The sequence below is a fragment of the Platalea leucorodia genome (assembly GCF_965183815.1).
Source record: "Platalea leucorodia genome assembly, chromosome: 9".
Classification (NCBI taxonomy): Eukaryota; Metazoa; Chordata; class Aves; order Pelecaniformes; family Threskiornithidae; genus Platalea; species Platalea leucorodia.
Genome location: NC_138831.1, coordinates 954,143 through 981,203, shown reverse-complemented (window position 1 = coordinate 981,203; position 27,061 = coordinate 954,143). Strand labels below are relative to the sequence as shown.

Sequence of the window (27,061 nt, the reverse complement as noted above, 5' to 3'; positions counted from 1 at the left end):
TTTTTTTTCATTTTTATGATAAGTGACAAGCTTTCTCAGTTTTTACCACTTTAACGTTCCAGTACCTCTTTTGGTCCACATCTGCATATGGATACATTTTTTAAAACATTTTTTGTTTCCATCTTTACTTTTTGGTATTTCCATTTTGTCAGATATGATGCTATGTGACAAGCTGAAAAAGTTGTCAAGACCGTTCGGAGCGAAGATAGTGACGATATGCTGGGAGGTGAACTTGAGAAATGGCAAATAAATGAGTCACGGCTAGTAGAAGTAATTGTAACAAAGTAAGCCTATTAAAAATGGAGGAAAAGAACAAATTTGGAACAAAGGAAGCCTCATGGATATGAGGCTTTTTCCAGTGATATTTTGCAAAGTTGAGAGCAGGAATATGGGAATTAGAAATACAACTCTTGCATGATGCAGAAGTAAAAGGAGTCCGGTGATTTAAAAGTATAAAGCAGACAAACTAACAGTCGTAACTGTAGGGGAAAACAGGGGATGAAGTGCTTAGAAGCCACTGTCATGACATTCAGGGACTGCAAAGTGCAAATAGCCACTTAGGGTGACTGGAAACTTGTGATGGAACTGATTATAGCATATATTTCACACCAAAATAACTCACAGGACAGATGAGAGAGAAATTTGTAACAGGGGAGACAATTACACATCAAAAAATTGTGGTGGATTCTGTTGTTCTGAAACCTTCATTTAAGATGCAGTGTTCCAGCTAAACAACAAATTCTGGATCTGTTGAAGGAATGGCTTGAAGATACATTATGCACAACGTCGCGGAGGGGCTTCGGGTTTGTCAGTTGTTTCCTCATGGCTTTACCCATCAGGGAAGTTACACGGACTGTGTGTGTGATACAGGGGAAAGAGCAGAGGAGTGAGAAGAACACAGAGTTGCTTGGTTGCAGCTCTGTAGTGGGAGGTAAATAAAGCAGTGTCTGATGTACTGTCTTTCCAAAAGGCAAAGAAGGAGCAGCGAAAGCCCAGCAACCACATTTTGATCTGATCTCAGATACTTGGCACGTAGGAGAAGGTATCTGCGCAGGCATGACAGTCGAGAAAGGGATTGGAGTGCAGCTTTATTTTCTTCAGGTAGGCCTCTGTACAAATTTTGTGGCATAATTTCTATCCCAGAATTAAAAAATAGTTGAATGCATTCCTAGTCAGTAGGAGATCACTTTGTGTAATGGAAGAGCTTTCATGCTGTAATACTTCGGTTGGTCTCTGCTAGTGCTAAAGAGGTAGTTATCACTCTTACTGTTTTCCAAGTTGACAACCAAGGGGGTCGAAAATGCTTTTTCTGTCTGATAAGGTGCTTAACTAGCTTTCGATGAAGTTGCACATCATGGTTCATTGCGCCTTGAAGTTTTTTCGGGACCTGAAGCGGCTGGTTTAGTGACTAGCAGTAATGTATCAGTGCAGATCAGCAGCAGATAATTTAGTCTGATCTTGTTTGATTTTATGGGTCTCCTAAAAACTTTGTTTCCACATACCTAGCGGCTTAATGGACAGACATACGACTTCAAGGTGCTAAACTTCGAGGACTGTTGTAGAAGGGGCAAGAATGCATGGTAGAGGAAAAAAGGGTGGAATTAATGCTGAGAAAGAATTTGACTCTGGCTTATACTCTGTTGCCTTTCATTTTTAGGCATGTCTACACTGAATATTATACATTTCTGGATCTGTTTGTGGTACAAAAAACCAGAAATGAGATGACTAAATTTTAACAAATAAAATGTTTTCAGATGTATATAGTTCTTCATGTTCCTCTAAGAGGAAAAGAGAACGTTCTTTGTAATTCTAAACATAATGCAACATCTACAGCTAAGGGATTCTTGAAGTTGTTATTATTTAAAAGTAATCTTTGTAGAAATAAAGACGCACCTGTCAAATATTTAATTAATATAGAATTTCAGGGGAACAACGTATCTTGGACTTAGCTCAGGTTTCAGACTGTGTTGATCTTAAAGTGTAAATGAATGCGTTAAAATGTGGTTTGGTCTTTTTACCTCTGAAATGAAAAAACCCAAGACTTTTGTCATTTCACTCCTTTCATAGCCTTAAAAAAGCGCATATCTTAGGCTTATGCTCTTTACAAAAATGGAATTCTCATGCTGAAATTAATAGGCTAAAAGTTCAGGGAAACGCAATGTGCTAACAAAGTTATCCTCAATACACCATCATTCTTGGAAACCAACAATTTTGAATTTTATATGAGGCATTAATTTAATGATGTTGAATTTGCATAGCATTCCCCTAGAATAAAATATACAGTATCTTAGCAAAAGAACAATCATTCCCAAGAGCCAAAGGAAGATAAAATGTGTTTGTGTTCTTGCGAATCATCCTTGCCCTAAAAAATAAGCCAATACACTTGCTGAATTCAACACACATTGTAGACAACCCTTTTTTGTCAGCAAATAAATCTGATTTTAAAGTATCTTATATTTTAATTTTATAATTATATGTTAAAAACAGACAAATACTTATCTTCCAAATGGCTGTGATTGCTGCCATTTCTTCTTAGTTGTTTTTTTCTCCTCTTATAGTAAGCATTCACATTCGATAAAGTAAATAGTAGCAGCTAACAATTATTTTAATTTTAGACAGGATTAAGTTGAATCAAATTTAATGGTGGGATGTGTGTAGAAGGAGCCAAAATACTCCAGCAGAGTTCTATCTGGTATTAACCAGGGATCGCAGGGTCTCACTTTTATGTGCCTAAGAGCTTGATGTATTTATGGAGTGTAGGATAGTGGATAGTTTCCTTTTGGTTTTTTTACAGTTAGACAAGGTATTACTGGTATGAGCAGGTATTTCCTATATGCAGAATAGGAAATACTGCTAATACAGTTAATAACCCAGCTAACAGAAGAAAAAAAATTAAAAGGAAATGCTTTAAGGGCCCTCATGGTACACTGTAGTATTAAACACATGGCAGCCCGTAGACTCGAAATAAAGCCTTACAATTTGAGCGTGATGTCACTGGTCAATTATTTGACTGTGGTAGCAGTACTGATAGTGATATCACACCTATGAAAACTGGAATTCGTCCAGCTGGGTTTGAAGGTGTGACCTACAATCCGTCAATGTCAGTTGAAAGTCAGCCATTACCTTTTACATCAAACTATAAAAGTAAGTTTTACCTTCGCTGCTGAAGCGTAAGGGTGGTGTTCAAGCAGCCCCTTCTTTTTAGGTATTACGTCTGCAGTTTATGCATTATGTTCCTCTGAGAGGCCTTTAATTGCATCTTTAACGATAATTAATATCTGGTGCTAATTACTGCTGATAATATGTACTCTTTAATAAATATAAACTTCACAAAATAATGTGTAAGTAGAACTATTATATTTCTATTTTGAGAAACTGAACTACAAAGTTGGTATGACCAGTTCATAAATTATTTTGTATTTATCTGTTTGTATTGACCTGGTCTGTGACTAATTGTACCCCCAGTAATATTTTACAAAATTTTAAAAGCAAAAAATAATTCTCAATTTATTTATTGGGATAACTTCAAATATATTTAATCAGCTCTGAATAGCAACGTTCTCTCTGGCAATACTGTAGCTTGAAAGTGTTCTATGTCCTTTTCCCTTCTGTTGAATATTTATGTATATAACAATTTTTTATTCCTGTCATGCTGGGTTGTTTTTTTTTGTTGTTGTCCTTAGCAAGAAGGACCCCAAAATTATATCACTATATGAACATTCATATCAATATGTGAAATATATATCAATATATCAATATGTAAAGATCATTATATAAATATACAAAAATTGTATCAATATAGGTTTTTTACAAAGAACTTTTACAGTATTTGTTAACTTGTTCTGCTGGGGGGGGGTTTAATAGTTTTTTCAGCTGTTTTAACAAATAATTATCAACCAAGATTTTCTACATCTTTTCATTTTACGATTACAGCACTTCAGAATTCCCTTTCTGGTTCTGACAACAAAAAGAAACAAACAGAATAGGTTACTACAATAAAGCAGTAGTATGGGTTTATTTATCTGCATTATATATTCCCAGTTTACAAACCTGCCTAGTATCCTTTCTTCTTTTAAGGGTTGTCTGACCTTTCCCATAAAGAAACCCTTTCTTTTAGCTGATAATTTTATAAAATTACTTGGGACACTTGCCAAGCGAGGTGTCTGTCTCAAGAGTTTATCCTCGGCGCAAACGGTTCCATGTGCTTAGCTGAAAAGGCTCAGCTATTTCCAAGACAGAGGATATAGGTAAAAAAAAAAAAACAAACCACCAAACCCAAACTAGTAAACAATACAAGCGGAAACGTCTCTGAAAAGGTTTACCGATCCCGTTGCTTCCAGGTGCTGTCCTGAGTTTTAGCAGTTGGATAGTATTCGTTTCATGGATGTACTTTTTGTTGTCCAAGCCAATGTTTGTTAAAGTTGGTTAATTTATTGGCTTTTGGAAGAATCCCACTTTGCATGACATCGTTAGGATTAACACTAGGATTCCATCTTCATGATCAGCTCTGGGGCTGAGGAGGAGTTCCCTCGTTTTCAGGTGGGGTGGCTTCTGTTGTGCCAGGTCCGGAGCTGAAGCTGAGAGATTGTCTCCCTCTATCTTCTGTGTCATCTGCCAGCCCATAGCTGGGATTTTTCTCAACAAGTTGATTTGAGAGGGGGAGAATGAGATCCAAAGAGGACTGAGACTGATGAAAACCTTGAGGCGGGAGGGAAGAGAGTTTGGGAATATATCTCAATAGACAAGAAGGTGTACATCAGCTGCAGGGGTGAGGTAGAGCTGAGGTAGCCGTGCAAACAGGTGGGAATAATGGTGGCGATTCAGGAGACAGGAAAATTTGGGACTGCTAAACTGGGAAGGAGGGGATTGTGAGATGGGGTGTGGAGGTTGGGCTACGCAGATAAGAATGATTGAATATGGAAGTTGGAGGGGAAATTGGAACTGGCTGAGCAAAATCCCTAATGGTAGTAACGAAAGAGTCCAGAGCGATGAGCGTAACTACAAGTTGACCGAGTAGTGGATGCTGATACTCAGGTAGATGAATGCAATAATGTCATAATAAAGAATGCTCTAGAAAAGCCTGAATGAAAGTAATAGTTTTGTTTTGACAGTAGTGTTTGAATAGCATTCAATTAACCAAGCTTGAAGATAAGATGTATCAAAGATGTCGGCTAGTTGGTCATGGGTGAGGGCCTGACATCCATTCTGTGTGCTGACTGAGGCAGGCGTCCTGGGGAAAAACGTAATATGCAGAATTAAGGACTGTATCATAACTAGTATCTAATAAGGTACCGAATTCAAGTTGAACGAATAATCTTAATTCTGGAATTTTTAACATTTTGCTTGCTTGAACCTGTAAGCTGATAATGTTGTTATACCACACAAGTTTTTTCTGTGTGTATAATACACGCTGAGTAGATTGTATGCAAGACAGTAGACAAACTTCTGGAAATTCATTGTGTACATTAAGAAAAAAATTGTCGATATGTGTCTAGGCTTCAGTCACATTATACGGTTAACATTAAGCTAGGTGACAGAAAGAAGGTTCAGCTTCTCAATGTCTTTTTAATCAGTAAAATATTTGCTTGTTCATCACTGCAAGAGGTTGAATATACAGCAAGAGATTTGCTTTCAGTGCTTTATCTTCAGTATGTATACCTGTATCCGTCATCTTGTAATTTTTGAAGTAATTATTTTGAAATCAATTCCATTATTCTGATAAAACACAGTTTCCTCGAGTGAGCTGCATAGCCCAACAGCTTTTACTACAAGGCACCAACACTGACAGGTAGTTTTGTCATTTGTTTTTAATCTACAAGATAAAATCTTGAACTCAAAAAAGCAAAGTAAATAAAATAAATAGACTTAGAGAGACAGCTGTGTGCTTTTATGAAGAGAGGGTAACAAAGGATACATCAAAAAGCCAAGGATGACGTGTTTCAAATAAACCTTGGTACATATGACATCTCTCTGTGTAGGATTTTCTCATAAAGGTTCAAGGTAGAATAACTTAAAGGTGGAATAGAATAGGGCCAGAATTTTTGACTTGTCCTGTAGGCAATTTTTTGAGGCAATGCAAGTATTTAATTGACCTAAATATGTAGAATTTCTTGTCCAAGAAGGCAAGTTCCATGCGTCCGCAGTATTTACAAAATAATAGTTGTCAGCCTCCATGATGGGGTCTTTCTTTGACAGGATCTGGTCAGTGAGTTAGTTGTTTAGAGTAAACATGAAATGAAATAAAATTAAATAATACCATTTTGTGAGCCTGGTAAGTCCATAGTAACCAGGAACTACAGCTTGTGTTGCCAGAAAGTTAGAGGGTGCCTGGTTATTCTGAAAACCGATGCTGATATGCTTACCCTTGATTTGGGAAGTTTTCTGTGTGGTTTGTTTTTTTTTTCATGTCATCTGTGCAGCATTGTGTACTAAAAAAGTATATAACTGTAATACATCGCAAGCTATTTCGTAACAAATCTTGAAAGTATGTGCAGTCGCATTCTCTAGGCAGAGCCTCCCCTTCAGCTAGTTTATTAATAAAAGTCCCCTTCCTACGACTGTCATACCAGCAATTACTCTTTTTTTCTGAATAAGGAGATTAGCATTCAGCCTAGTGTAAAAAACAAATATTTATCTTAATGGCCAGGTAACTCTGGAGTTATAATCAGCAAATGTGTCTCTCTTGATTTCAGCAGAGGTTGAGAAAATCTGAAACAGTGTTTTCCTCTTCAGATGACTATTGACACAGGCTGGGGAGCACCTCTTAGTAAGACAAGGCTATGTAAATCTGCCTGAATCTTACATTTGTTCTTGCCGTTATATTTCTTTGCAAAGCTCTATGCACAGATTAGATGCTGCGTAAGCAATAACTGACAGTTCACGGTGTGCGCTACCACCTGGAAATATTGTTAAGGACCGTCAATGAGGGGGAAAATATCAGTGATGCTAAGTTTGGATTCTGTAGAAATAATTAAGTAATGATTTTTGTACTGGATTTCTTAAAATCTGTGTTCTCCATTTTTTTTTCATTTAATTTTTGAAGTTTTCTAAAAGTTTTAGACATAAAGATCTGTTTAAATAAAGTAGGCTTTTAGTGGAAGAATAAAAAAAATAATCTAATACCATCTAAAAAAGCTTCAAAGTCAGTCTGTCATGTTCTTTCTGGCAATGAAGCTCTCCCATTATCTTTTTAATGTTGAAATCAGTTCAAGTCAGTGAAATTTCTTTAATGAACTTTAGGGCATCTTCAAAGAAACCTACAATTGAACCTGTGGAAAGGCCAATGCCTTTGAACTGTGGAAAAGAAGTTTATCCTCGATTAGCTTGATCTTTTAGTTTACTCTGCCTTTTAATCTAGTAACAAAGATCTAAGCTTTAAGAATACCACTGAACTGCAGTGACAACCTAAAAGTAGTGTATTGTTATGGATAAATTCATTACTTCCCTTAGGTATTGGCATTTTAAATTTGGAAGGATAGCAAAGTAGTTTATTTTGTGCTGTGAATATGAATATTCTGGGTCTCCCTGAGCACTAAATTTTCTTTAGTTTCGTTACTACCTTATAAATTGAAAATTTAACTTCATTTTTGTTTTTATTCTCTCTCTAACGTTTCACTGTACTTCCATCCAGTTCAGTCTTTCATCACCCAAATGTGGAACAATGTGCCTTCAAATGTGAAAGAAATAACAAAATCTGGAACAAATTACGAAGTGATGGCGAAGGGACATGCAGAACTGTATGGAAATAAGCGCATTAATGCATAGGCTCTGATGCACACAAGTCTGTTTTGAAGGACACTTCATTTTTAGTTTGAACTTCTGCTTTTAAATTTTACTGTAACATGATACAACATTTGCTTTTGTGAGTACTTGAGGAACTTTTGGTGTTAACAGTATTCTTTTCTATAGAAATTCATTTGGATTTCAGATTTTGTACTCTTTCCAGGTTACAATAAGAAAAACATGGAAGAGATTTTTAACAGAAAAAAACACTCAGTGGTTTGTAGCTGGCAATCACAGTGCCTCTACTGCTGCTTTTATTGTATGACGTGGAACAGGTCCAATTCAGTATCAGAGCTGATTGTGTTCCTTCTCTGCTCAACGTGAAAATACAGGTCTAGCAAGAAGTTCAGTGACGGCTAGCTTCCTCCTTTCAATCATTCTGTGCAATGTCTTTTAATAACCATCTCATTTTGGGGAATCAACTAGGACAAGAATTGGTATCACTCAACTGGCAAAGGGAAATACACCTTTTGTCTATAAATATTGACTTCTATAACTGATATTATTTGATGCCTACTTCTAATTATGGGTTACTGAGAAATAACGCTGTGCAAAAAGTGCAGAAAACCAGAGGTAGCTAGAAAATCTCATTCACAATGAGGTGAAAAAAATTGTATTTCTAGAACTGAATTTTTGAAGAGGGAAGTACAGAAGAGAAGAATATAAAACGCGGTTGATGGAACAGAGAATAATTGAAAATTGAAATTGTATATTTATTCAGCATTAAAAATTAAATGGCACTATATTTTCCTATATTGCGTTTTGAGATTAAATCCTTGCCCTATTAAAGTCAATGGGAACTTCACCACTGACTTGATTGGCACTATTTCACCCTTCGTCTGTGAGAAGCAGTTTCTGCTTTTTATTATTATTTCAAAACGGTATCCTTCCTTTTCTTCTCCCCCTCCAGTTTCCTAAGGATTTATTATCTTTTGCATCAAAAGGAAAACTTTTCTTGGTATATGCTGTATGGCTGAAATCAAGTGCCACGCCAAACGCTGGCTGACCTAATGGGCTGATTCCAGCAGCGCAGACGTTTTGAATCTGGACTTTCTTAGTTATTGAGGGCGTAGGATTTTGAATGCTTTTATCCTTTTATTGGTGAATGCACTAAAGTGCATGCAGACAGAGAATGTTAAAGTGGCAGTCAGATAAACTTGTTAAAGCAGTGGGAGTTTTTCCTTTCTTTCTACGTGACTTTATCATCACAGTGGAGTTAAAAGGCAATTAGCCCTTCAGCTCTTTTCTGGCCAGTTTATTGGCATTTTACACACAACTGTTGAATAGACAGTGCCATATTAAAAATTCCAGTGAAGCTGGCCTGGGGATAACAGACTCTAAATTTCAGGTTAATGTAGGTTTCCTTGAGAGGAACTATTGCCAAAAAGCTCAAGTAAAATTATCTAAATACAGTACCTATGCCGCATGTACTCATAGTTGATGGAAAATTGTAGTAGTCTTGCTACATGCTGTGTTACATTTCCAGGGAAATATTTTTATAAAGAGTGTTTGATGAAAAAGTTTATTCCTTTAGTAATAACAGGTTACCCACTGTGTTACTTAAGGCAATGAACATAGTGAGTAGAACTAGACGTTTTCATCGTAATAACAACAATTATACTTGCTTTGCATTTCTGTAATTTTCATCTGAGGTGATTAAAACACTTTACGAACATGGATTACTTATTTCTTTCAGTATATGGAAGGTGGGGGAGAGATTATTATGTCAAAGTTTTGACCAAATTTAGTCCAAAATTTGTATTCTTTTCTTTTTTTTTTCTTTTTTTTTTTCTTTTTAGAAGTGTAAAGGAAATACGGTGGGTTTTTTTTTCTCATTTCAGTGTCAATAGAAAATCAAGCATGTCTTTTGCAGTTCTTGCGCCCCAAAATGTTAAGAACCAAAAATTGATTATAATAATTTTTCATCACTGAGGAGACTGAAATACAGACCCGAAACACATAAGCTTACTAATGGAGAGAGAGATAAATACTATTTTCATAGGATTTCAGTTTTAATCTGCTCTTGCCAAAGAAAATGGGAGGGTTTTGATAGACTTGACTGAGACTATTATTGGGTCTTAATGATGCATTCGTTGCATCTATGAAGAAATTTATTTAATTAAATTCTGTAGCTGATTCTAATTTACTGATGTTGGAACAGATAATGAGAAATCCATTGAGGTCTGTGTCATTGAAAACCAGGTGGTAAAAACAAAGAGTAGATCCGATATTTTTAACCTGACCATATGCATTGCTCAGACTCCTCCAAGTTGTATGTCACCGAACTGTGGAATCAGCAAGAAGGCTCCTTAGAAGTCCAGCTGATTTTTGGATCGGATCCATTTCAAAGTAGGGAGGAAAAGCTGGTAGGTGTAAAGAATCAAAAGCCCTATTTTCACTTTTTTTTAGTTTGCATGGCCACTCCAGAGAAGTCACTCAGGTTTTGTTCAGAGAATAAATGATGTATTTATGCTCCGATGTTGTTTAGCAATAAACAAAGCAAACCAAAATGCTTTCATTTGCTCAGGTATATAAGCTAGCAGCTTTTTCTTTCAGTGCACAGCACTGTAATTGGAAGTGATCACCAGTAACCACAGGTTTATTTTAAACGGTGAATATCTGTACTTTGAAGAGCTCAAACTTTGCTTCTGATACTGACGAGCCATCGTTAAAGTTGTCTGTAACTTTTGTCATTTAATACAGCAAATTTATATTGCAAGTCAACAAAATAGCTTCATTAAATGGACATTACAGTGTAAATCAAAAGTCTGGAAGTTAGGAAATGCCAGATTTCAAGTAGCAGTAGTATTTTGGTGCCCTTTTGGGTACATGTTACAGCGCTTTTCAGTTCTACAGCCATTTGCTACCTTTTCTGTAGCACCTCACTGCTGTTCCGTGCTCGCTGCCTATTGTACTGAATACGTCCTTGAGGGGCATGTTGAGTGGGACGGCGACTGAGAGAGAGACAACAGTAACGTTACTGCTCGACTTAGCCCGACCCGTTCTCTTGCTACCGATTTCTTATGTGCTGACAAGTGTGTAGACCAAAACATAGGTATTGTGTGAACTTCTCTTTATTTCAGTCATGACCTGGCTCCGATGTGGAGAGCATTCGCAGTACCTGGGGGCAAGGAAAACACCACCGTTAGGGTAGTAATAGTACCTGGTCGTCAGGAGCAAAACCAGTGCTGAAGCACCAGGAGCGGGTCGCAGTTTTAGGCCATTTCTGACAGTTCCCTGGGCTGCCTAGGCAAAAGTGACCTTTTTAACATCTACAAAATGAGGAAAATAAAATGTGCAATTTTATTTTATAGAGATGAGTCAAATATGACATGTTAAAGTCTATACAAGTGTTTCAAAAATGAAAAGGACTATAAAAACCAGAGACCTTTACACAAATGAGCCTAATGCATTAGAGCAAACGACCAAGACATCTGCCACAAACAAAGCCTTTCGAAACTGCCCGGCGTCTGTGCGCCATCTTTTCCCACACAGATAATAATGCTCTTTTCGCATCGCAAAGGAGACGCAGAAGGCAGTTTGTCAGTGCTGTAGAGATAGCCAGATGTGGTGATGAGCAGCACAGAGACGCCCCGGAGGCAAACAGGAACATAGTTTCAGGGAGACGCTTAGCAAAGGCAGCATTTTCAAAACTTTGGTAGTATTGAAAGGCAGCTTCACTCTGGAAGAAACATTTAGCCTGTGAACAGAACGACACTGAGATCCTAGAGTGAAAAATAATGTGTGATCGTTAGTTAGAAATAACCATAATTCATAGACACCAGGGGGCAGAATTAAGGTTGCAAGGACAGCTATAAACCTGGCATTTCCAACCATCTAAAGGGCTATTTGTGGTCGAACTCAAACACACTTTTAAATTTAAATATTTGAATGGTATAGAATTTGTTGCAAATAATGTTCTAAGCTGGTGGAAACAAAAGCGTTTAAATGCACTTGGAAGAGAAATGTGATTGCTCATATATTAAAAATGTGAATTTAACTAAAAGATAATTTTAATTTGTTTCAGCTAATGTCCAACACGTTATTGTTTGCGGATAAATTAGTCCAGCTATCTAAAGGAAAAACATCAAACAAATCCTTCCTTGGAAGTTAGACCGTTTTTTCTTACTTTCTGAGCTGCAGAAAATACTGCAGATAACTGCAGCTTTTTATTTCCAACCTGACCTTCCACATTCTGAAACTAATTTGCCATACTGCTTCTCAAAGTCTGCTCAAGGACTTCCTTTAGCAGAATAATGTGGTTCTTATTAAGTACATCCTATAAGACCCAGGAGGATCGCATGCAAAGGAAGTAAGACGGAGACACAAATGAATTTCCATCCTCCAGTCAGATATATGATATTGATGACCAGAATGTATTTGAAGGATATTGTAAAGAAGACAAAGAAAAAGAATTAAAACAAATGTCTGACAAATTGGCTGTCTTCATATGCAAGGATGACAAGTGGTCTATACAAGTAAGTAGAAGAGATGTAGGCATCAAGCCAAATAGTTATATAGTCAACAAGTCTCTTTGAATCACATGGCTATATGTAACCTCTCTTTTAAAAGTAAGGCCTCACTTTAAATTACATCATCATGAAAGACTTAAAAGCCATGAAGTTTTACATGAAAACCGATAGTTTCTCTTAACTCCAAATGTTGTTTTTCACTGGTATGAATTTTGTATTTTTACCAGAATACCAAGATATTCTGTTAAAGTGGAATTTCTTTAGGAGATTCTTTCCCTGCTTTTTAATTAAATGCACCAAATATAAATATTTGTGAAAATAGCAGCTTTCATTTCAAAGTCTGTTTCTTCCTTTCGTTAAAGTTCTTCTATAAGGTGACAAAGTATTTTCAGGTTAGGATAATTTGATGGAAAAATGCATTGAAATAGCTTGAATGTACGATAGTCTCTGTAATTCCTGATGTGCTGGTTCTAGTGTGTCTTGCCTAATGTAGCTAAATACAGATTTCAGAGGTTTTACAAGGCACTTGGTTGATGAGGAGGATTTACGCTCTGTGTGTGACTCAGTGCGAGTGTAAATAAGTGAATGAACACCGGAACTATCGCTATTTTTCATTTTATTCTTCAACAACATGCAGAATTTGGATAATCGGGATTCTAATATGATTTTCCTATTAATCTGTTTTAAACCATGAAATCTGATATTTTCACCATGACTAATCCATGAAATTTGTCAACTTTGTCTGTGATTTACACAAGCCCTATTTATAAAGAGAACTTATTTGAGTCCTAAGGCATGGAATATTATTTCCCAGCATGCTTTTAGTGTCTTCTTACTAATAAGTATAAACAAAATGTGCTCATTGATTAAATTATTATTTCAAGATCAGGAGGTAAAACACGAGGAATGTTCAAGAATATATTCCCCATAGCAGCGTATATGAGTCTTAAGCCATTAAGAAGAGAATAACCTATCGTATCAGAGTTGGTAAGAATGGTTGTGATCATAAAGTTTACCTAAAATAATTGGATAACTTGCTTGTAGATTAAAAACATATGTGATACTTGTATGTCTTTATGCTGTAGGCTTTAGAATTAATTGCTGTCAGCATAAAACAGACCAAACAAAAATAGATTTGCATCAATTCTTTGTAATGGGGGGAAAAAAAGCTTGAATGACAGTGAGAATAATTCTGTTTTGTAGGGGGGGCGGGGGAGGAATGGCTATACAACGTTCACATACTGGAGTGCAATTTACTATATATGGGAAAGAATAAAGATCCTTTATGTAAATGTAATAACATGCAAGTAATACCTTCAAAAGGAAAGAAGAAAGTCTCTTGTGTACAGAAAGTTAGTCTGCTCCAGCTGTCCTCTCTCACTTTGTGGGGGGAAGACATTTGGGGAAAGGCCAAAACACAGATATTCACAAAGCATCCAATTTTTAGTTCAGCATAATGTCTTAATCAGCTTTTACAGAGCTGCTCTGCTCTGTACCAAGCATGCTATAAATGTGCAATACATCCACACATGTAAATAAGTCACACTCCCTCTGGTGATGAGAACAAGATGACTACATATTTCAATAACTGCACAGCGCTGCAGGTAGTAGAGAAGCAGCAGCATCTCGGTGTTTTTCAGCTGAGCTAGAACTGCTGAATACTGTGGATCTCTACATCATTTTCTCCAGAAGAAATGACCGTGAATCTATTTCTACGTCCATCAAATTACCAAAACACAGACGTCATCTGCCATGTTCCCTCGCTCAGTCACGCAGTTGTGCGATGTGAAGTGCCTGTTGTGTGATCAGATGATAGGTGAACTTCTGGTTATGTGCTGAGAAAGGGCTCGGGGAACACAGTCTTGAAGTGTCTTCTGCAGATGTCGTGATGTTCTTGTGTGGTTGCCCCAGCCCTGGCAGGGGAACTCAGTGCCTTTGTGCTTCCGTTCGGCCTTTTCTCTGTCCTGCCTCCTTAATCACTATAGCTCCTGTTCTCAAAGGCACAACTGCCTCTTAAACTGGTTTCTGAATGAAAACAGTCAACTGGATAATTGATACCTGGAGAACTAAGAAGGTTTAACCAAATGCCTGTGAGTTTCCCAAAAGTATAAAGCCATCCCTGATGAAGAAGTGAATTCAAAACAGCTACTTACTATCCTTCATATTACAATTAATCTAAGTATCAAATAAAATTAGCAGCTGGGGAGTTTAAAATAAAAAGAGGAGGGGAGGATGGGGTGTATTTCTTTCTATAAACTGCAATTCATCTATGGAACTTCTTGCTATGTGATGCTGTGAGTGCTAGGGCTTTTACTGGTACAAAAAGAGATTTGATGAATTCGGGGGGGACCCGTCAGAGGCCATTAAACACTGAGATGCTGTTTGCAGTGCATAAAATCTACGCTGCGAAGGTTGGTAAAGCTGGGAGACTGCACCAGGAGGCACCGCAGGAGCAGGGGTGCTGTGGTGGAGGGACCTGCGCTGTGCTCCAGTGGTCTTTGGCTCTCTACCAGGCCGCCTGTCATCACCCCTCCACTCGGCGTTCTCGTCTCTCCGTGTCCCACGAGTCAAGGGGAAGTGTGGCCGCTGCTCCAGGCTGGAAGCTGCTCCTGACCTAAGAATTATAATTTATTTCAAACTTACTGAAGTAATTAGTCCACAAGGATATTTTGTGGAGGACAGGGAAGAATTTGGGGAAGACAGATGAATGTTTTACACGTAATGTTTTGCACTTCCCTAGCTAAAAAGCAAATGAATAAATTTTCTTTTGGTTGCTCATAGCATAAGATGGAAAGTAAGTGGAATCTCAGCCTTTTAAATGGTATTTTGAAAATAATGTGAGTGAAAAATAGATGTTTAGAATGAAAGCGTGGTTTTATAAAATCCTATCAGATTTAGAAATCAAAATGATCTGCTCATCCTTTTTTTCATTACGTGCTTCTTATTTTGGTATCTCAATATGTCTCTTTACAAATGCAACTGTTCCCTTCAGAACCTTAAAGCTTCTCTAATACTACTGCTATAATATGGAATTCATGGATGATCAATAGGCTTACAGAAATTTTGTTAGTTATTCAGTCTAGATAGCCTAGATGTTTGGGGGTAATATTATTACGTATATTTAACCTAATACACATAGAATTGCTCAGGACAGAATTGAAGCTGTGTCAAACTACGAAAGCTTTTGGCTTTATCCATTTACTGAATCATTAAGTAAACTCTTGTGTTTTCTGCATTTAGGGTCTTAAAAAACGAGTGTCTTTATGTTAGAAAGGATTCTGTTTTACATGATTAACATGACATGTTCGTGTAAAGCAAAATGCTGTCCAGTGTAAATTAGGTCTACAGAATTTACCTAGAAGCTTGTTGAGTACGGAAGTTCTACAGCGAGGCCTTTTCCTAATGCATGCACTTGTCAGCGAAAATCGTGGTTGTTTGCCTGTATTATGTCACGCACGTCTGCAAAGAACAGCATCCTGCTGTTCGTGAAGCTGGTCTCCTGCGGCTGTTTAGCCACTTGTAGGATTCTGTCCCAACTCCTCTAATCCACTCTGTTTCAATAGCACCATATTGGGACTCCTTCGCCCATTCTTTTGCTGCTCTGTTTGGGATGCTCCATGAGCTGAATTAGAATTTTAATGTTCCGTTCAAAACAGAAGGAACCTTTTTGTTACGTCAGAGTATAAGGAATAATCTCCTTCGTTCCCTTGGATAGAATTTCTACATGTGCACTGTATTATTTTCCTTCAAACTATTGTCCAGAAGTTTGGGGCACTATTTCAATATATTGGTTTACTTTATATGAATCAGATCCCGTTTGAGGTTTAATGTTGCAGTAAGGCCTGCTACCATCTAAATTGTTTCTTTCCCGTTGGAACTCCTCATTCAGAGTTCAGTGCTCCTCGTTCCATTATGTCAAAGGTTCACTGATATCTTTTGGAGCTGCTTGTGCAAGTCAGGACTAATTAAAGCAGAGAACTGAAAGGACTCCAAAAATGGTGTTAGAAATGACACCAAAACACAAAGTGCACTGTAGATATTTTTGTAGTACTTCCAAGAAGTTAGCAAAGATTTGTATTTATTTTGCCAGTAGCTATTTTCTGATCCCCACATAAAACAAGGTTTAGAGAAAACAACTTAAAGCTTGATGGGTATACCTATATATACATTGTCTGTCAATTTACGCTACAGCTAAGCCTATTAACTTCGGTGGAACTATTTGTGGCTAAGATAGCAATTGAAAAAACAGGATAGCAGAACGCGATCCTTTTTAATGTAGAGCTCCTAGGTTTATACTTGCTTTAAGAATTGTTTAGTGAATGGGATTTAGTTTACCGAAAAATAAAAACATGGTTGAATTATGATGATAATTTTACTCTATGAAAAAAAAGAAGTTCCTTGGACACAATGTAATATTGCATGAGGCTCTGTTGTACAGTTTTAAAATTTTCGGTGCAGTATATATAGCTTACCTAAGTGTATGAAGAGAATAAAGTTGTTATCCAGGTGAAATGTGTTTCAGTAATTTCATAAAGTGTCTCTCACTGGTACCACACTTCCTGCACTGGAAAATTCAGGATGTTTTTTAGAGCATGTACGACGTTTGTTTTAGCTATAGCTTCCTGCAGCCCAGAGTTCCCTCAGCCAGGACCTGATGAGAAATGCCATCCCACGAACGGGGCCAGGGATGCAAGCGGAAACTGGAAAAGGCAACGGCTACAGCAGTTTGATAATATAGAAATTGCTGTCAAGTTTTACAGCTAGCAATGGAACAGAGAAGATAACGAAGAAAAAAGGGGAAAGAAAAAGACTGCAGAAGGTGAAAGTGAAACAGGGAGAGAGGTAGAGAAATACAGGAGGAAGCAAAGGAAACCGTACTGAAGAAAAGAAGTGGGACAAAGAACAAACTAATATATGGCCTCCTTTCTTGCTTGCATTTGGCAAGTAATGTGTATATGATTTGTTCACAAATGTGTTAACATTTCTAATGGTAGAAACATATAAGAAAGATGTTTAGAAGTTTTTATCAAGGGATTTGTTTTATGTAATACAAAATGAAGAGATTGGTAAGTGATCCGTCGATGCAATATTAGAGTGAAGACTTGTGGTTCTCCTGCTCCTTCTCTGTTTGTACTTTAAAATTAATTGAAAGCCTCATTGTTTTGTTTAAACTGTGAAAGCTTCCAAGGTCAATGAGTGAGATAATTGACCTGCCTGTTGTAGAACAAAAATATGTATGTTAAATTGCATAATTAGTTTTAATTACATAATTATGGTGTTTAATGTGTGGAGGTCAAAGGTTACTATTACATTTAGAAGTCATGGCAAGAAGCACAAAAATAAGCAACATAGTTTAATTCTGTATTTCTTTGGGTTTTAAAAAAGGGGTCCACTGTCATCTCTCCGTGACCTTGGATATTTGATGATTATAGCAAATAATATGTTGCTGTTATACTTTTTGGAATCATAGAGACACCTTTGTAAATGACTAAGTGACTTTACCAAAGACTTCATTTAGGTTTAGAGTACACGAAAGTTAATCAACAGTGGGAACTCAACTGACAGCAATTTAATCTGATTGGGTAAGGTAATTACATGATTACCAGGAGTGTTTATATATGGACAAGGATATTTTTATTGGGAAAAAACCTAATTGCTTTCTTACTGAGAAGAGAAAAAAACAAACAAATTTGTTGTCACAGGTTAAGAGGACATCCTTCGTTCCTTGAAATAGCTTCTTTTCATATTTTAGCGACAAAATGAACTCATAATTCTTTGCAAATTTGCACTGGGATTATGCTATGGGTTCCTCTGTTTCTAAACTAGAAATACTGCCATCATTAACTTGTTTTGGTTAAGAAGCTCATTGCTTGCACATTAATTGTGTGAATGCCTAAAGATGTCATGATGCATGTAATTCATGATCTCTTTTACTGTGTGTAAACACTGTTGCTTAAATACAGGTTGATTAACCAAACTTAAACTTAAGGGTCCATTATACTAATGGATGTTTCTGGGAAGGAGGGCATTATTTGTTTTCCTGTGATGGTAAAAAAAAAAAAAAAAAGGCACTATGTACAAAATAGGTCGATAAAAGATGATGTTCCTAAATGCTAGAAGAAACAGTCTCACTTTAGGTGCTCTGAATGGTCCTTTAGAAAATGCTCTTTCAGTCTGTTGACAATGGAGGGAGTGTTGGGAGATGAATCTTCGTTAACAAACATTAACCTCTGTGAATACCTCCCTGAAGTGCACTACAGAGTAGAATCCCATTTGGCTAATAAATAGTGGCTTGCTCCAAAGCCTGTTTAAATAAAGGGCCAGGCCTGGCCTTGGCGCTTTGTATGGTTGAGTTAGACACCAAAAAAGAAATTGAAACTTCTAAGAATAACTTCATATCTCATCGGTAACTATTGAACACATTCTGCCAATGGAAACGGGATACAATCCTCTGAAGGCTGACTTCTAAGGAATTAAAAAGTTAATGGACTAAATGTTAAATAAGAAATAAATGAATCTTTAAAATGATTTATATAATTATGGGAAGAAGTTCTGTGATACATTCCATGTTATAAAAATCGTTTGTTCTCCCTTTTGCTAATTTTTCCCCAAATAAGTTCTTTAGAAAATATTACAATTTTGAATTGTTTTTCTAAACCAGATGATCCAGTCACTGTTGGAGGCACATAGCCACGGCAAAATCTCATGCTGTACATTGATCACCTGTCCAACCTTTGCCTAGAGTGTGATCCCCAGTTCCTTCAAGAGATCCATCTTTACCTGTCTATAAAGAAGAAGAGGAGGAGGGAGACATCTGGGATATTCAAGTATCAAAGTTTAACACCAGAGCAGGTTGAATCTCCATTTATATTATTCTCTATATATGTTGCTCGTATTGACTTGGATATTTGGCTGAAGATTTTTTTCAGTCATTATATAGTACGCTCTGAAGTTTTACCAGTGTTAAACCTTCTTTGTTTAGACTCCTCACCAAAACTGCACCTGCATTTTTCATAGTTCCATGGTGTGAAACGGAATCCAAAGTCATTCCGCTGTTACGGAAGTTAGCTAATACTCAGCATGCCTGGCAGTCTGTACCTGTCCCTTACCACAAAGACCAAAACGGCTTCTTTAAAACTGCTCAGTGCGCTGTAGTTGTACCATTCCGTATTCAGCACACGCAACTAAATCCAGGTCCCCGGCAAGTGTGCTCATTTTCATTCACTTGCTTCAGGCAAGTTAAACTTGCTTCTTACTCTTCCTCTTCCCTTTCCAAGAGGACTTTGATATCCACAAAACAGACAAGGTTTCACTTACTGTCCTACGGACGGCCCCTTTAGGAGTCTAGCACAGCCCACACACAATCCTGGAATATGTCCAACTTGTTCTTTGAGCAGAATGTGAACCTCTGACCTTCTGGGCCTCCGGCAAGAGTGCTGCCTACTGAGCCACCAATACCCAGGCCATCAATAAGTTTTAAATGCCAGTTGCAGGCTTCACAGAGATAATGACTTCAGTGTGCAAAGGTTTTGTTGTGGAGGCTGCAGTCTCACATATGGCGTGACAGAGTAAATATGCTAAAGCCATAGAGAGCTGTTGCATAACTTGCCTTGATATAACAGTTTTTGTAATATGTTTCGAGGCATGGAATATTATTTAAAGGGACCCTGTTAAGCGGGCTTAGGCCCAAAATGAAGCTATTATAAAAAGAATGCTTAGCAAAAACAGAAATATGTCCGTGAAATTGTTGGAGTGGGAATTTCAGAGTGAACTTGCTTGGATTTAAACAGTCGCCTGCATGACATTGCACTGTTGTGCTAGGGAATGAGAAACAGCAAATGAAAATACTATTAAGTGAGAATCAGAAACTGAAACTGAGCAGAATTAAGATATGAGAAGTCTATTACTGTTGTTATAACTTCTTAAAGTTCTTACCACATCCTGCGAAAGATGAGATGAAAAAATAACTTTCAACTTGGTAATTCAAAGCAGCATTACTGACACAGGTAAATAAACGTATTTGCATTTTAACATTATTTTTAACCTGCTGTCAAGTAAGTTCTTGTATTTTATATACATATAAAGCAAAATGAATATGACATAAGCTTTAGGGTTTTGACACGTTTCAGTTTTATTGATGTTTTCTGTTTAAAATTTAGCATTAAAAGCATACAAAAGACATTGATGTTTGCGAAATTCAAATTGATAAATGCGATTACACAAAATGTTATTTATAAACCTGGATCACGAAGGAGAACGTAGCCAGATTCACGCTAGGCCCTACATTATGGAAAGGCTGTTAGATAAATTGCATGAACCTTCTATGGAGCAAAGGCCAGGAACCCAGGGCTCCTTTTCCCAGCAGAGTGCCCAAATCACTAGGCTACAGACTCTTGCTCCCTCTTGTGTTCTTTCTCTGGCCCAATGAATCCTGAATTATTTTCTGTACAACGCTACAGCTTCAACAGGAGAGCTCTAATATATCCCTGCCCTCGTCCCAGCATTTAATGCAGCCTGTAGCCTGTTGATGAGAACATTCGGCTAAAGACATTGCTTTGAGTCCTAGGGTGCAGGAGGAGTTGAACCCGGGGATTTTGCTTCTGGGATGAGTGGTCCTGCTGCTAGGCTAGGAATGACTGCTGTTCATGTACCATTTTAGAAAGAAATGGCACCTGAAGAATTCTGTAGGGAACCCACCTAGTTGGTGTTTATTGGGCTGGCTCTGAGAACGCGTGTCGGTCAGACTCCTCAGACCGTCTCTGCAGGGGTGGGCTTCATTTCGAGATCCCGGTCAGGCTTGGACATGAGCTGTGCAGTGAGGCGTTGGGTGCTGGCCGGGCAGGTGAACTCCGGCCAGGCAGAGGTGCAGCTCCGGCGGCTGGCCTGCCTTGCGCAGAGAACGGCGTTGTCTTCAGAGAAGAGACGTCTCCAGGGTGCGACCGGGGCCCTCAGGGTCACCGTTTTGGCTGGAGGTGCCTGAACTCTGCTCGTGTCCCGTTTTGAATTCCCATATCTTCAGGCCTGTGATTAGTTTATTTTAATTTAACAGCTCCTTTGAATGTAGAACTGAGGGATTTTTATGAACCTGTTTTTCAAATGTAAGTTAACTTTAAAAGAATGTGTTATAATTAAACAAGATGATAGGAAGAATTTGTGGTTCAAAAGTGCATTGACAGTTATGAACCACAGAAAAACACAGCGCATTTTAAAGCTCTAAAAAGTGAAATTGCTTTAAATGTGTTCATGCTTTCCAGGCAGTTCTGTAGAGCAGTGTGTCTGAGAGCTGAACTCAGGAATAGTCAACTAATGTAACTGCATTGCAGTTACAAAACAAATGTTTGTTAAAATTTCTGACTGAATTCCTAGGCTATCATTTTTTTTTTTTTTTCCAATAAGTATGTTTTTATTAAGTCCTGCAGTGCAGGTCCATATTCATGCAAATGCATTTCTCTGCCTCAGTGGAATTACTCTGGTAAGTCAACATCTAAGATCAGCTAGGATGAGTCTGGTTTTCTTTTGATAGAAATGCTAATTTTGAAAATGATATCCGTGAACTATTTTTAGTCTGAAGAGCTATAGACAGTATAAAATTAGAACTGTGGACTTCCTTGGCAGTTCTTTTATTGTTGTTTCTACCTGTTTAAAACACTGGAGAAATAATGCGATTCGTTACACATTTCTTTTCTGACAGTAGATGTGTTGCCTAGTTTGGTATCCAAATGTGTTATATTGTGAACTATGCTGCTTTGTAATATGGTAAATTGGGGGGGGGGGGTGGGAATAGAAACTTATATTCATGACAGGCTGGTGGTTTTAAAGACCAGTCTCTTTCTGCCTCACTCGTGTCTGTTTTCCTTTCAGTGGAGCTTTTCATCCCGTAGGATAGCACTCAGCACAAGCAGGAAGGGTGCAGTCCGTATCCTGGTTATTGACTGAGTAGATTTATGTGCAGTTCATTTGGCGGCATTTATGTTTCCCCACACCGGACTTTCACTGTCTCATCACCTGGCTATAGAAAGGCTACCATTTGCACAATTTAACGCTCTCTCTCCTTGCACAGTGAACAGAAGTGAAATTGATAAAGCTTGTAAGTCAACGTCATGTTAATGATTTTGTGTGCATGGGGACCTACTGGGGTAGGGCACCGCTTAGCACAGCGTTGACTTGATTGCTCTAGAGAAATGGGTGCTCGTTAGTATGTGAAAAGGGGAAATCAATGGGTGCTTAGATACCAGTGTTACGAATTTGGGATAAATTGCTAAAAAACCACTGTAATAACCCACATAATGACAGAGAAGGATAGAGAGGACTGAAAGAAAACTGGAATTGGAAAATTGAGTAGGAGAGCAGAGAAAACAAACATGACTGTGCTCTTGCCTAGAAAGGCTGGACCAGCTGATCTTTGAGGTCCCTTCCAACCTGGTATTCTATGATTCTATGATTTTTACAGAAGGGAAAATTTTTAAAAGCCATGACTTGATAGAGTGGTAAACTTTGGAGGTGAGTAGAGGTCTTCAAAAATGAATGATTTTTGTATAACGATGGATAAACTATATTACATGATTCCATTTGATTTGAATCAGTGTGCTTTAGGAAGCCCTGCATAAGGCAGTTATAATAATTAAAAGTTGTGATCAATAAGCATCTTAATAGAGTCAGGTAACAGTCAAATGTAAGACAAGCTATAGAAATTAAAAACAGACTTATGGTTAAAATCACATCAAAATTAGTATATGATTTGGGAACAGCATATTTTCAAGATTATCTGTAGGAAGGATAAAAAGAAATCACAGTAAAGATGACTCATATGTTAGTTAAAGCTCAGATTAAAGGCCTTATCCTCCCAGGTATAAAAATTGTCAACTGCATTGTCACTTAGCAAAAAAAAAAAAAAGTAATATGAATGCTGTTGTGTTTTCCCTTGAGCAATTTTAAATGAAAACGGTTTTCATTTTATAGCATATTTTATTATTTTTATTTTATATGAGAGGTTTGTTGATGGATGATTAGTAGCAATGATTCCCCAGCCTTAAATCACTTGATACCTTGAACAGGAAAAGATTTCATGGCCCGATCTCACTGTCCGCTCTTTAGTGTTGCCACAAAGGAAAAAAAGACTGTTCACAAATGTCTGAAACTTATTTGCATTTGCTCTTGGAAATAGCAAAGCTGCTAGGGAATTTTACAAGTTAACAGAGTTTTTGATAGGAATTGTTGTTTTGTCGAACCTGAAACCTCTCTCGTATCAAGGGTAGTTTATAGAAACTTGCTTTAGGAAGCTTTAATTTCAAATAGCAAATAACTAATTTATTGAAAATGGAACTGCTCAACAAGAAACCTTGAGAGAAATCTGCATTACAATACCCAGAGCCTAATCGTTAGGGCATTATCCTTTAAGACATGCAACTTTGGTTGAATTTCCTTTTCTGAATCCAGCTGAATAGAGACTTAAACCCAGCTGAATATCTAATGCATCCAAGGGAACTGTCATTACTGCTGGACTATTGTCCGTAATAGGTTGGGTATCTCTGCTTTTGTGGAAATTGTGAAAGGATTTGTCCTAATACTAACAAGACCTTTCTGAAATCTCCAGAATTCTTATAGGCTAGGAAAGAACCTTTGTGCCTAGCTTTATTTATAACCCCCAGGCTCTGAAGAAATGCCTGTAATAATCATTATTCATAGCAGGCAACATTTATTAATCTGGACTCTAAACTAAATCTCAATCTCAGACTCCATATAGAGCTGTCTTTCCATGCCTCTGGTTATTCCTGTCAGCTATCTCAGGTTTTTCTGTTTTTCCTATATCCACACTTTTAACAGTTCAACCAAATCTGCCTAGCAGTAGTACTTGGGATATAACAGCAATGAATTTCATGGTATTTTTCAGTATAGTTTTCTGTCTCTGTTTTTGCACCTTACACTTTATTTATGACAAGGTGAACTCAGTGGTGATCACTGTTGAAGATGCGTCTAGTTGAAATGTGCACCTACTGAAAAAAAAAATTGACAAAACCTGTCCTAAGTGATTTGATTGTGGTGGGGACATTGTTTTGGAATATGCGGTCGATGATGGATTCCATGAAGCTACGGGAATCAGGACTGGTTTGTGCCCTGTCAGTGGGTAGGTATTCTTCTGAGATTACCGAAGGGGATCAGTTACCTTGGTAATGCGTCCACCAGTATTTATTGTGTCTGTTTCTTTACACAGGCTAGCAAACATTCATCATGTGGGAATGTTGGTCGTGATCAACTTGAGCTGAATTTAAATTGATGACCTAAAGGTTAAAGTCTCTGTATCCCATTACCTCTCCCTTGAGCTGTCCAGTCCCCCTGCAACTGGGTTTCACACCAGTTTTAGTTCATCAGTGTCTTTGGAGGAAGAGCAGTCTTTGGAAGTGTTGATCTGACAAATACCATCGATGGCCTGTTTAAAAAAAAAAAAAAAAGATTTCAATATGACTTCTGCAGCTTGTCAATAGTTGATGAAGAAGGTTCTGAACAAGTATTCAGATGCTGGACTAATAACTTAACCAGCCTGTTAGATAGCTTTAATCCAGTCATATGGGAACAGAATGCAGTGGAGCAACCCAGTGAAACATGAAACTATGAGAACAGCTGAATAAATTTAAACACATTTTTGAACATTCTAACCTTTGTCATAAAAATCTGATAATATAGAAGAAAAACCAATAACACTTCCTTTTGGTTTTGTTATTCTGTACAGTAGTTGAGAAGACTTAACGTTTCTTGTGGTTGCTGACTTTAAAGAAGTAATGACAATTTCTAACACTACTTTTTGCCCCATACGAAGTCTATTCTTTCTCACTCATTAAGGAATGAATCTGGTTTCTGTTTTATTCAATATTGTATATACATCTCACCCATAAATATTTAAACTAAGTAAATATAGAATCTTAAACATGGAATATGCTTTCATTCTAAACTGGTGGCTGTGGGGGAAGGTAAAAATATTTTATTCAAAGACCAGTGGTCCCTTTGGAAGAGAAAAAAACGAAGTGTTTTGCCTAAAAATTGGATAGACTTGTGCTTGCTAGGGCAGCAAACTTTTTACCAGATTATACCTATATTCTTATATGTATAAAGTTCAGACTATAAAGGATCTATAGGAAAGGGTTTGCGGATACTCACTTCAGAAACACATGGCTAGTATTCAGCCCCTCTATCTGGGGCTAATTTAATTCTTCTTCTCCATTCAGAGTGCCTCACTCCTGCCTACAAATGCAGAACAGATTCCCTGCTAACTTTCTGTCTTGGAAGTACTGTCATTTTATTCCTAACTGGGAATAGCATGAAATGGAAATACATTCATGACTCTGCTTAAAGACAAACATCAAACAAAATAAAAGCAGGGATAATCTGAAAGATAGTGCCATAACAAATTGATGCAGAAAAAATGCAGAAATATGAAGCGCATTGAAAAGTACACAATTGGCATTTTCTCCAGGAAGATTTCCTTTAGCAAACAGATTTTTGGAAGCGGTGCAATGTGGTATACCTAGAGTACTTAATTAATTTTGGCTTTATTGCCAGTTGAAACTGGTCATGCAAATTCATGGTTTTAATTTGATCCATGCAATTAAAGTTCAATACATGTCTAGGTATGCAGCAGGTCTAGATCCTGTTCTTAAGATACAATTAAGAGAGTTGTAAAAATGAAGTTTTATTAAACTGAATACAATGAATAGTGGGCATTTGTGCTTTACAGTGGTAGGACTGTGGCTCTCCTATGTACATTCCTCACTCTCCTTCCATATATATTGTCCAGTCTGACGTGCCGAGGGATACTGAAGGTCAGTCCTGAGGCACAGTTCTGCTGAGGCTGTCTTGAAGAGAGACACGCTCTTGGTTATGTTTTGGAGTCTGTGGTTCAAACTGTAGCTTGTGTCGGTAGCTAATGGGTCAGACCAGCCCCTTCAGTAACGTCTGGATCCTTCTTCTATTGTGGAAACATAAAATCAGATTTGATTATAAAAGGTGTCTTCTATAAACAAAGACAGTTACAGGTATAGCACTTCGTGTTTACAAAGCAAGACCAAACACAGACCAAACCTCAAAACAGAAATGGAAAGTAGGTAATATCCTATTATGCATTATAGAGACGTAATTAACTGATCAATATGAATCTCCTTTGTTGAATTTGCTGAGGTCGCAGAATTAATTTTAAATGGGAGACAAAAATCCACCCTATATTTGATTTTTCTGTGCCTGAAGTGCCTGAACTGGACCAGTGGTAAAGCCTGCTTTAGTTAAGTTTAGCATTGCTTCTCATTTTTCTTTTGTCTTTCTATCAAATAGAAAAAGAAGGTGTGAGAGAACATAAAATGGTTTAATCTCCATTCTTGTGGAGAACAGGAGGCTGGAGCAGTATTTTCAACAAGGTTCAGTGGTCATTGTTGACTTTTTAATGATAAACCTGTGTTCATGGAAATCAGTGGCAAAAGCTTTACTGATTTATAAAAGAAAGACTGGGATATGTTAGTTTTGCCCTCTGTAATTAGACATAATAAAGAGGTTTTTGGTGTAGTGTTTTTAAACAGCTGGGTCCGGAGCTACCCTTTCAAGCTCTGCCGGTTGAAGTGTTACAGTAATGAATCCTGAATTCAAAGGTGATTTCTTAAGAGCGCGGCTTTGTTCTCCTGGGCGTGCCGACAGATACAGGGAGGACGGAACCTTTCTTTGGTTCTAGATCAATTCTGTAATGAAAATGCAAATCCTTGTGTATGTTACCGCAGCTCCCATAGAAGCACCATTGGCACATCGGGGGTTTTTCCCCACGTTGATTA

At 37.5% G+C, this 27,061-nt stretch overlaps 1 protein-coding gene across 1 annotated transcript in view; it reads left to right on the top strand.

Moving 5' to 3' along the window:
• The window catches only part of ERC2 (ELKS/RAB6-interacting/CAST family member 2), a gene marked incomplete at both ends in the record, with an annotated part of 442,749 nt that extends 423,753 nt beyond the window's left edge, over positions 1-18,996 (top strand). Inside the window, one exon of the mRNA XM_082322574.1 lies at positions 18,916-18,996. Coding sequence (XP_082178700.1) covers positions 18,916-18,996 — 81 coding nt within the window. The remainder of the gene's footprint in view (positions 1-18,915) is intronic.
• Between the last annotated feature and the right edge of the window lie 8,065 nt (positions 18,997-27,061).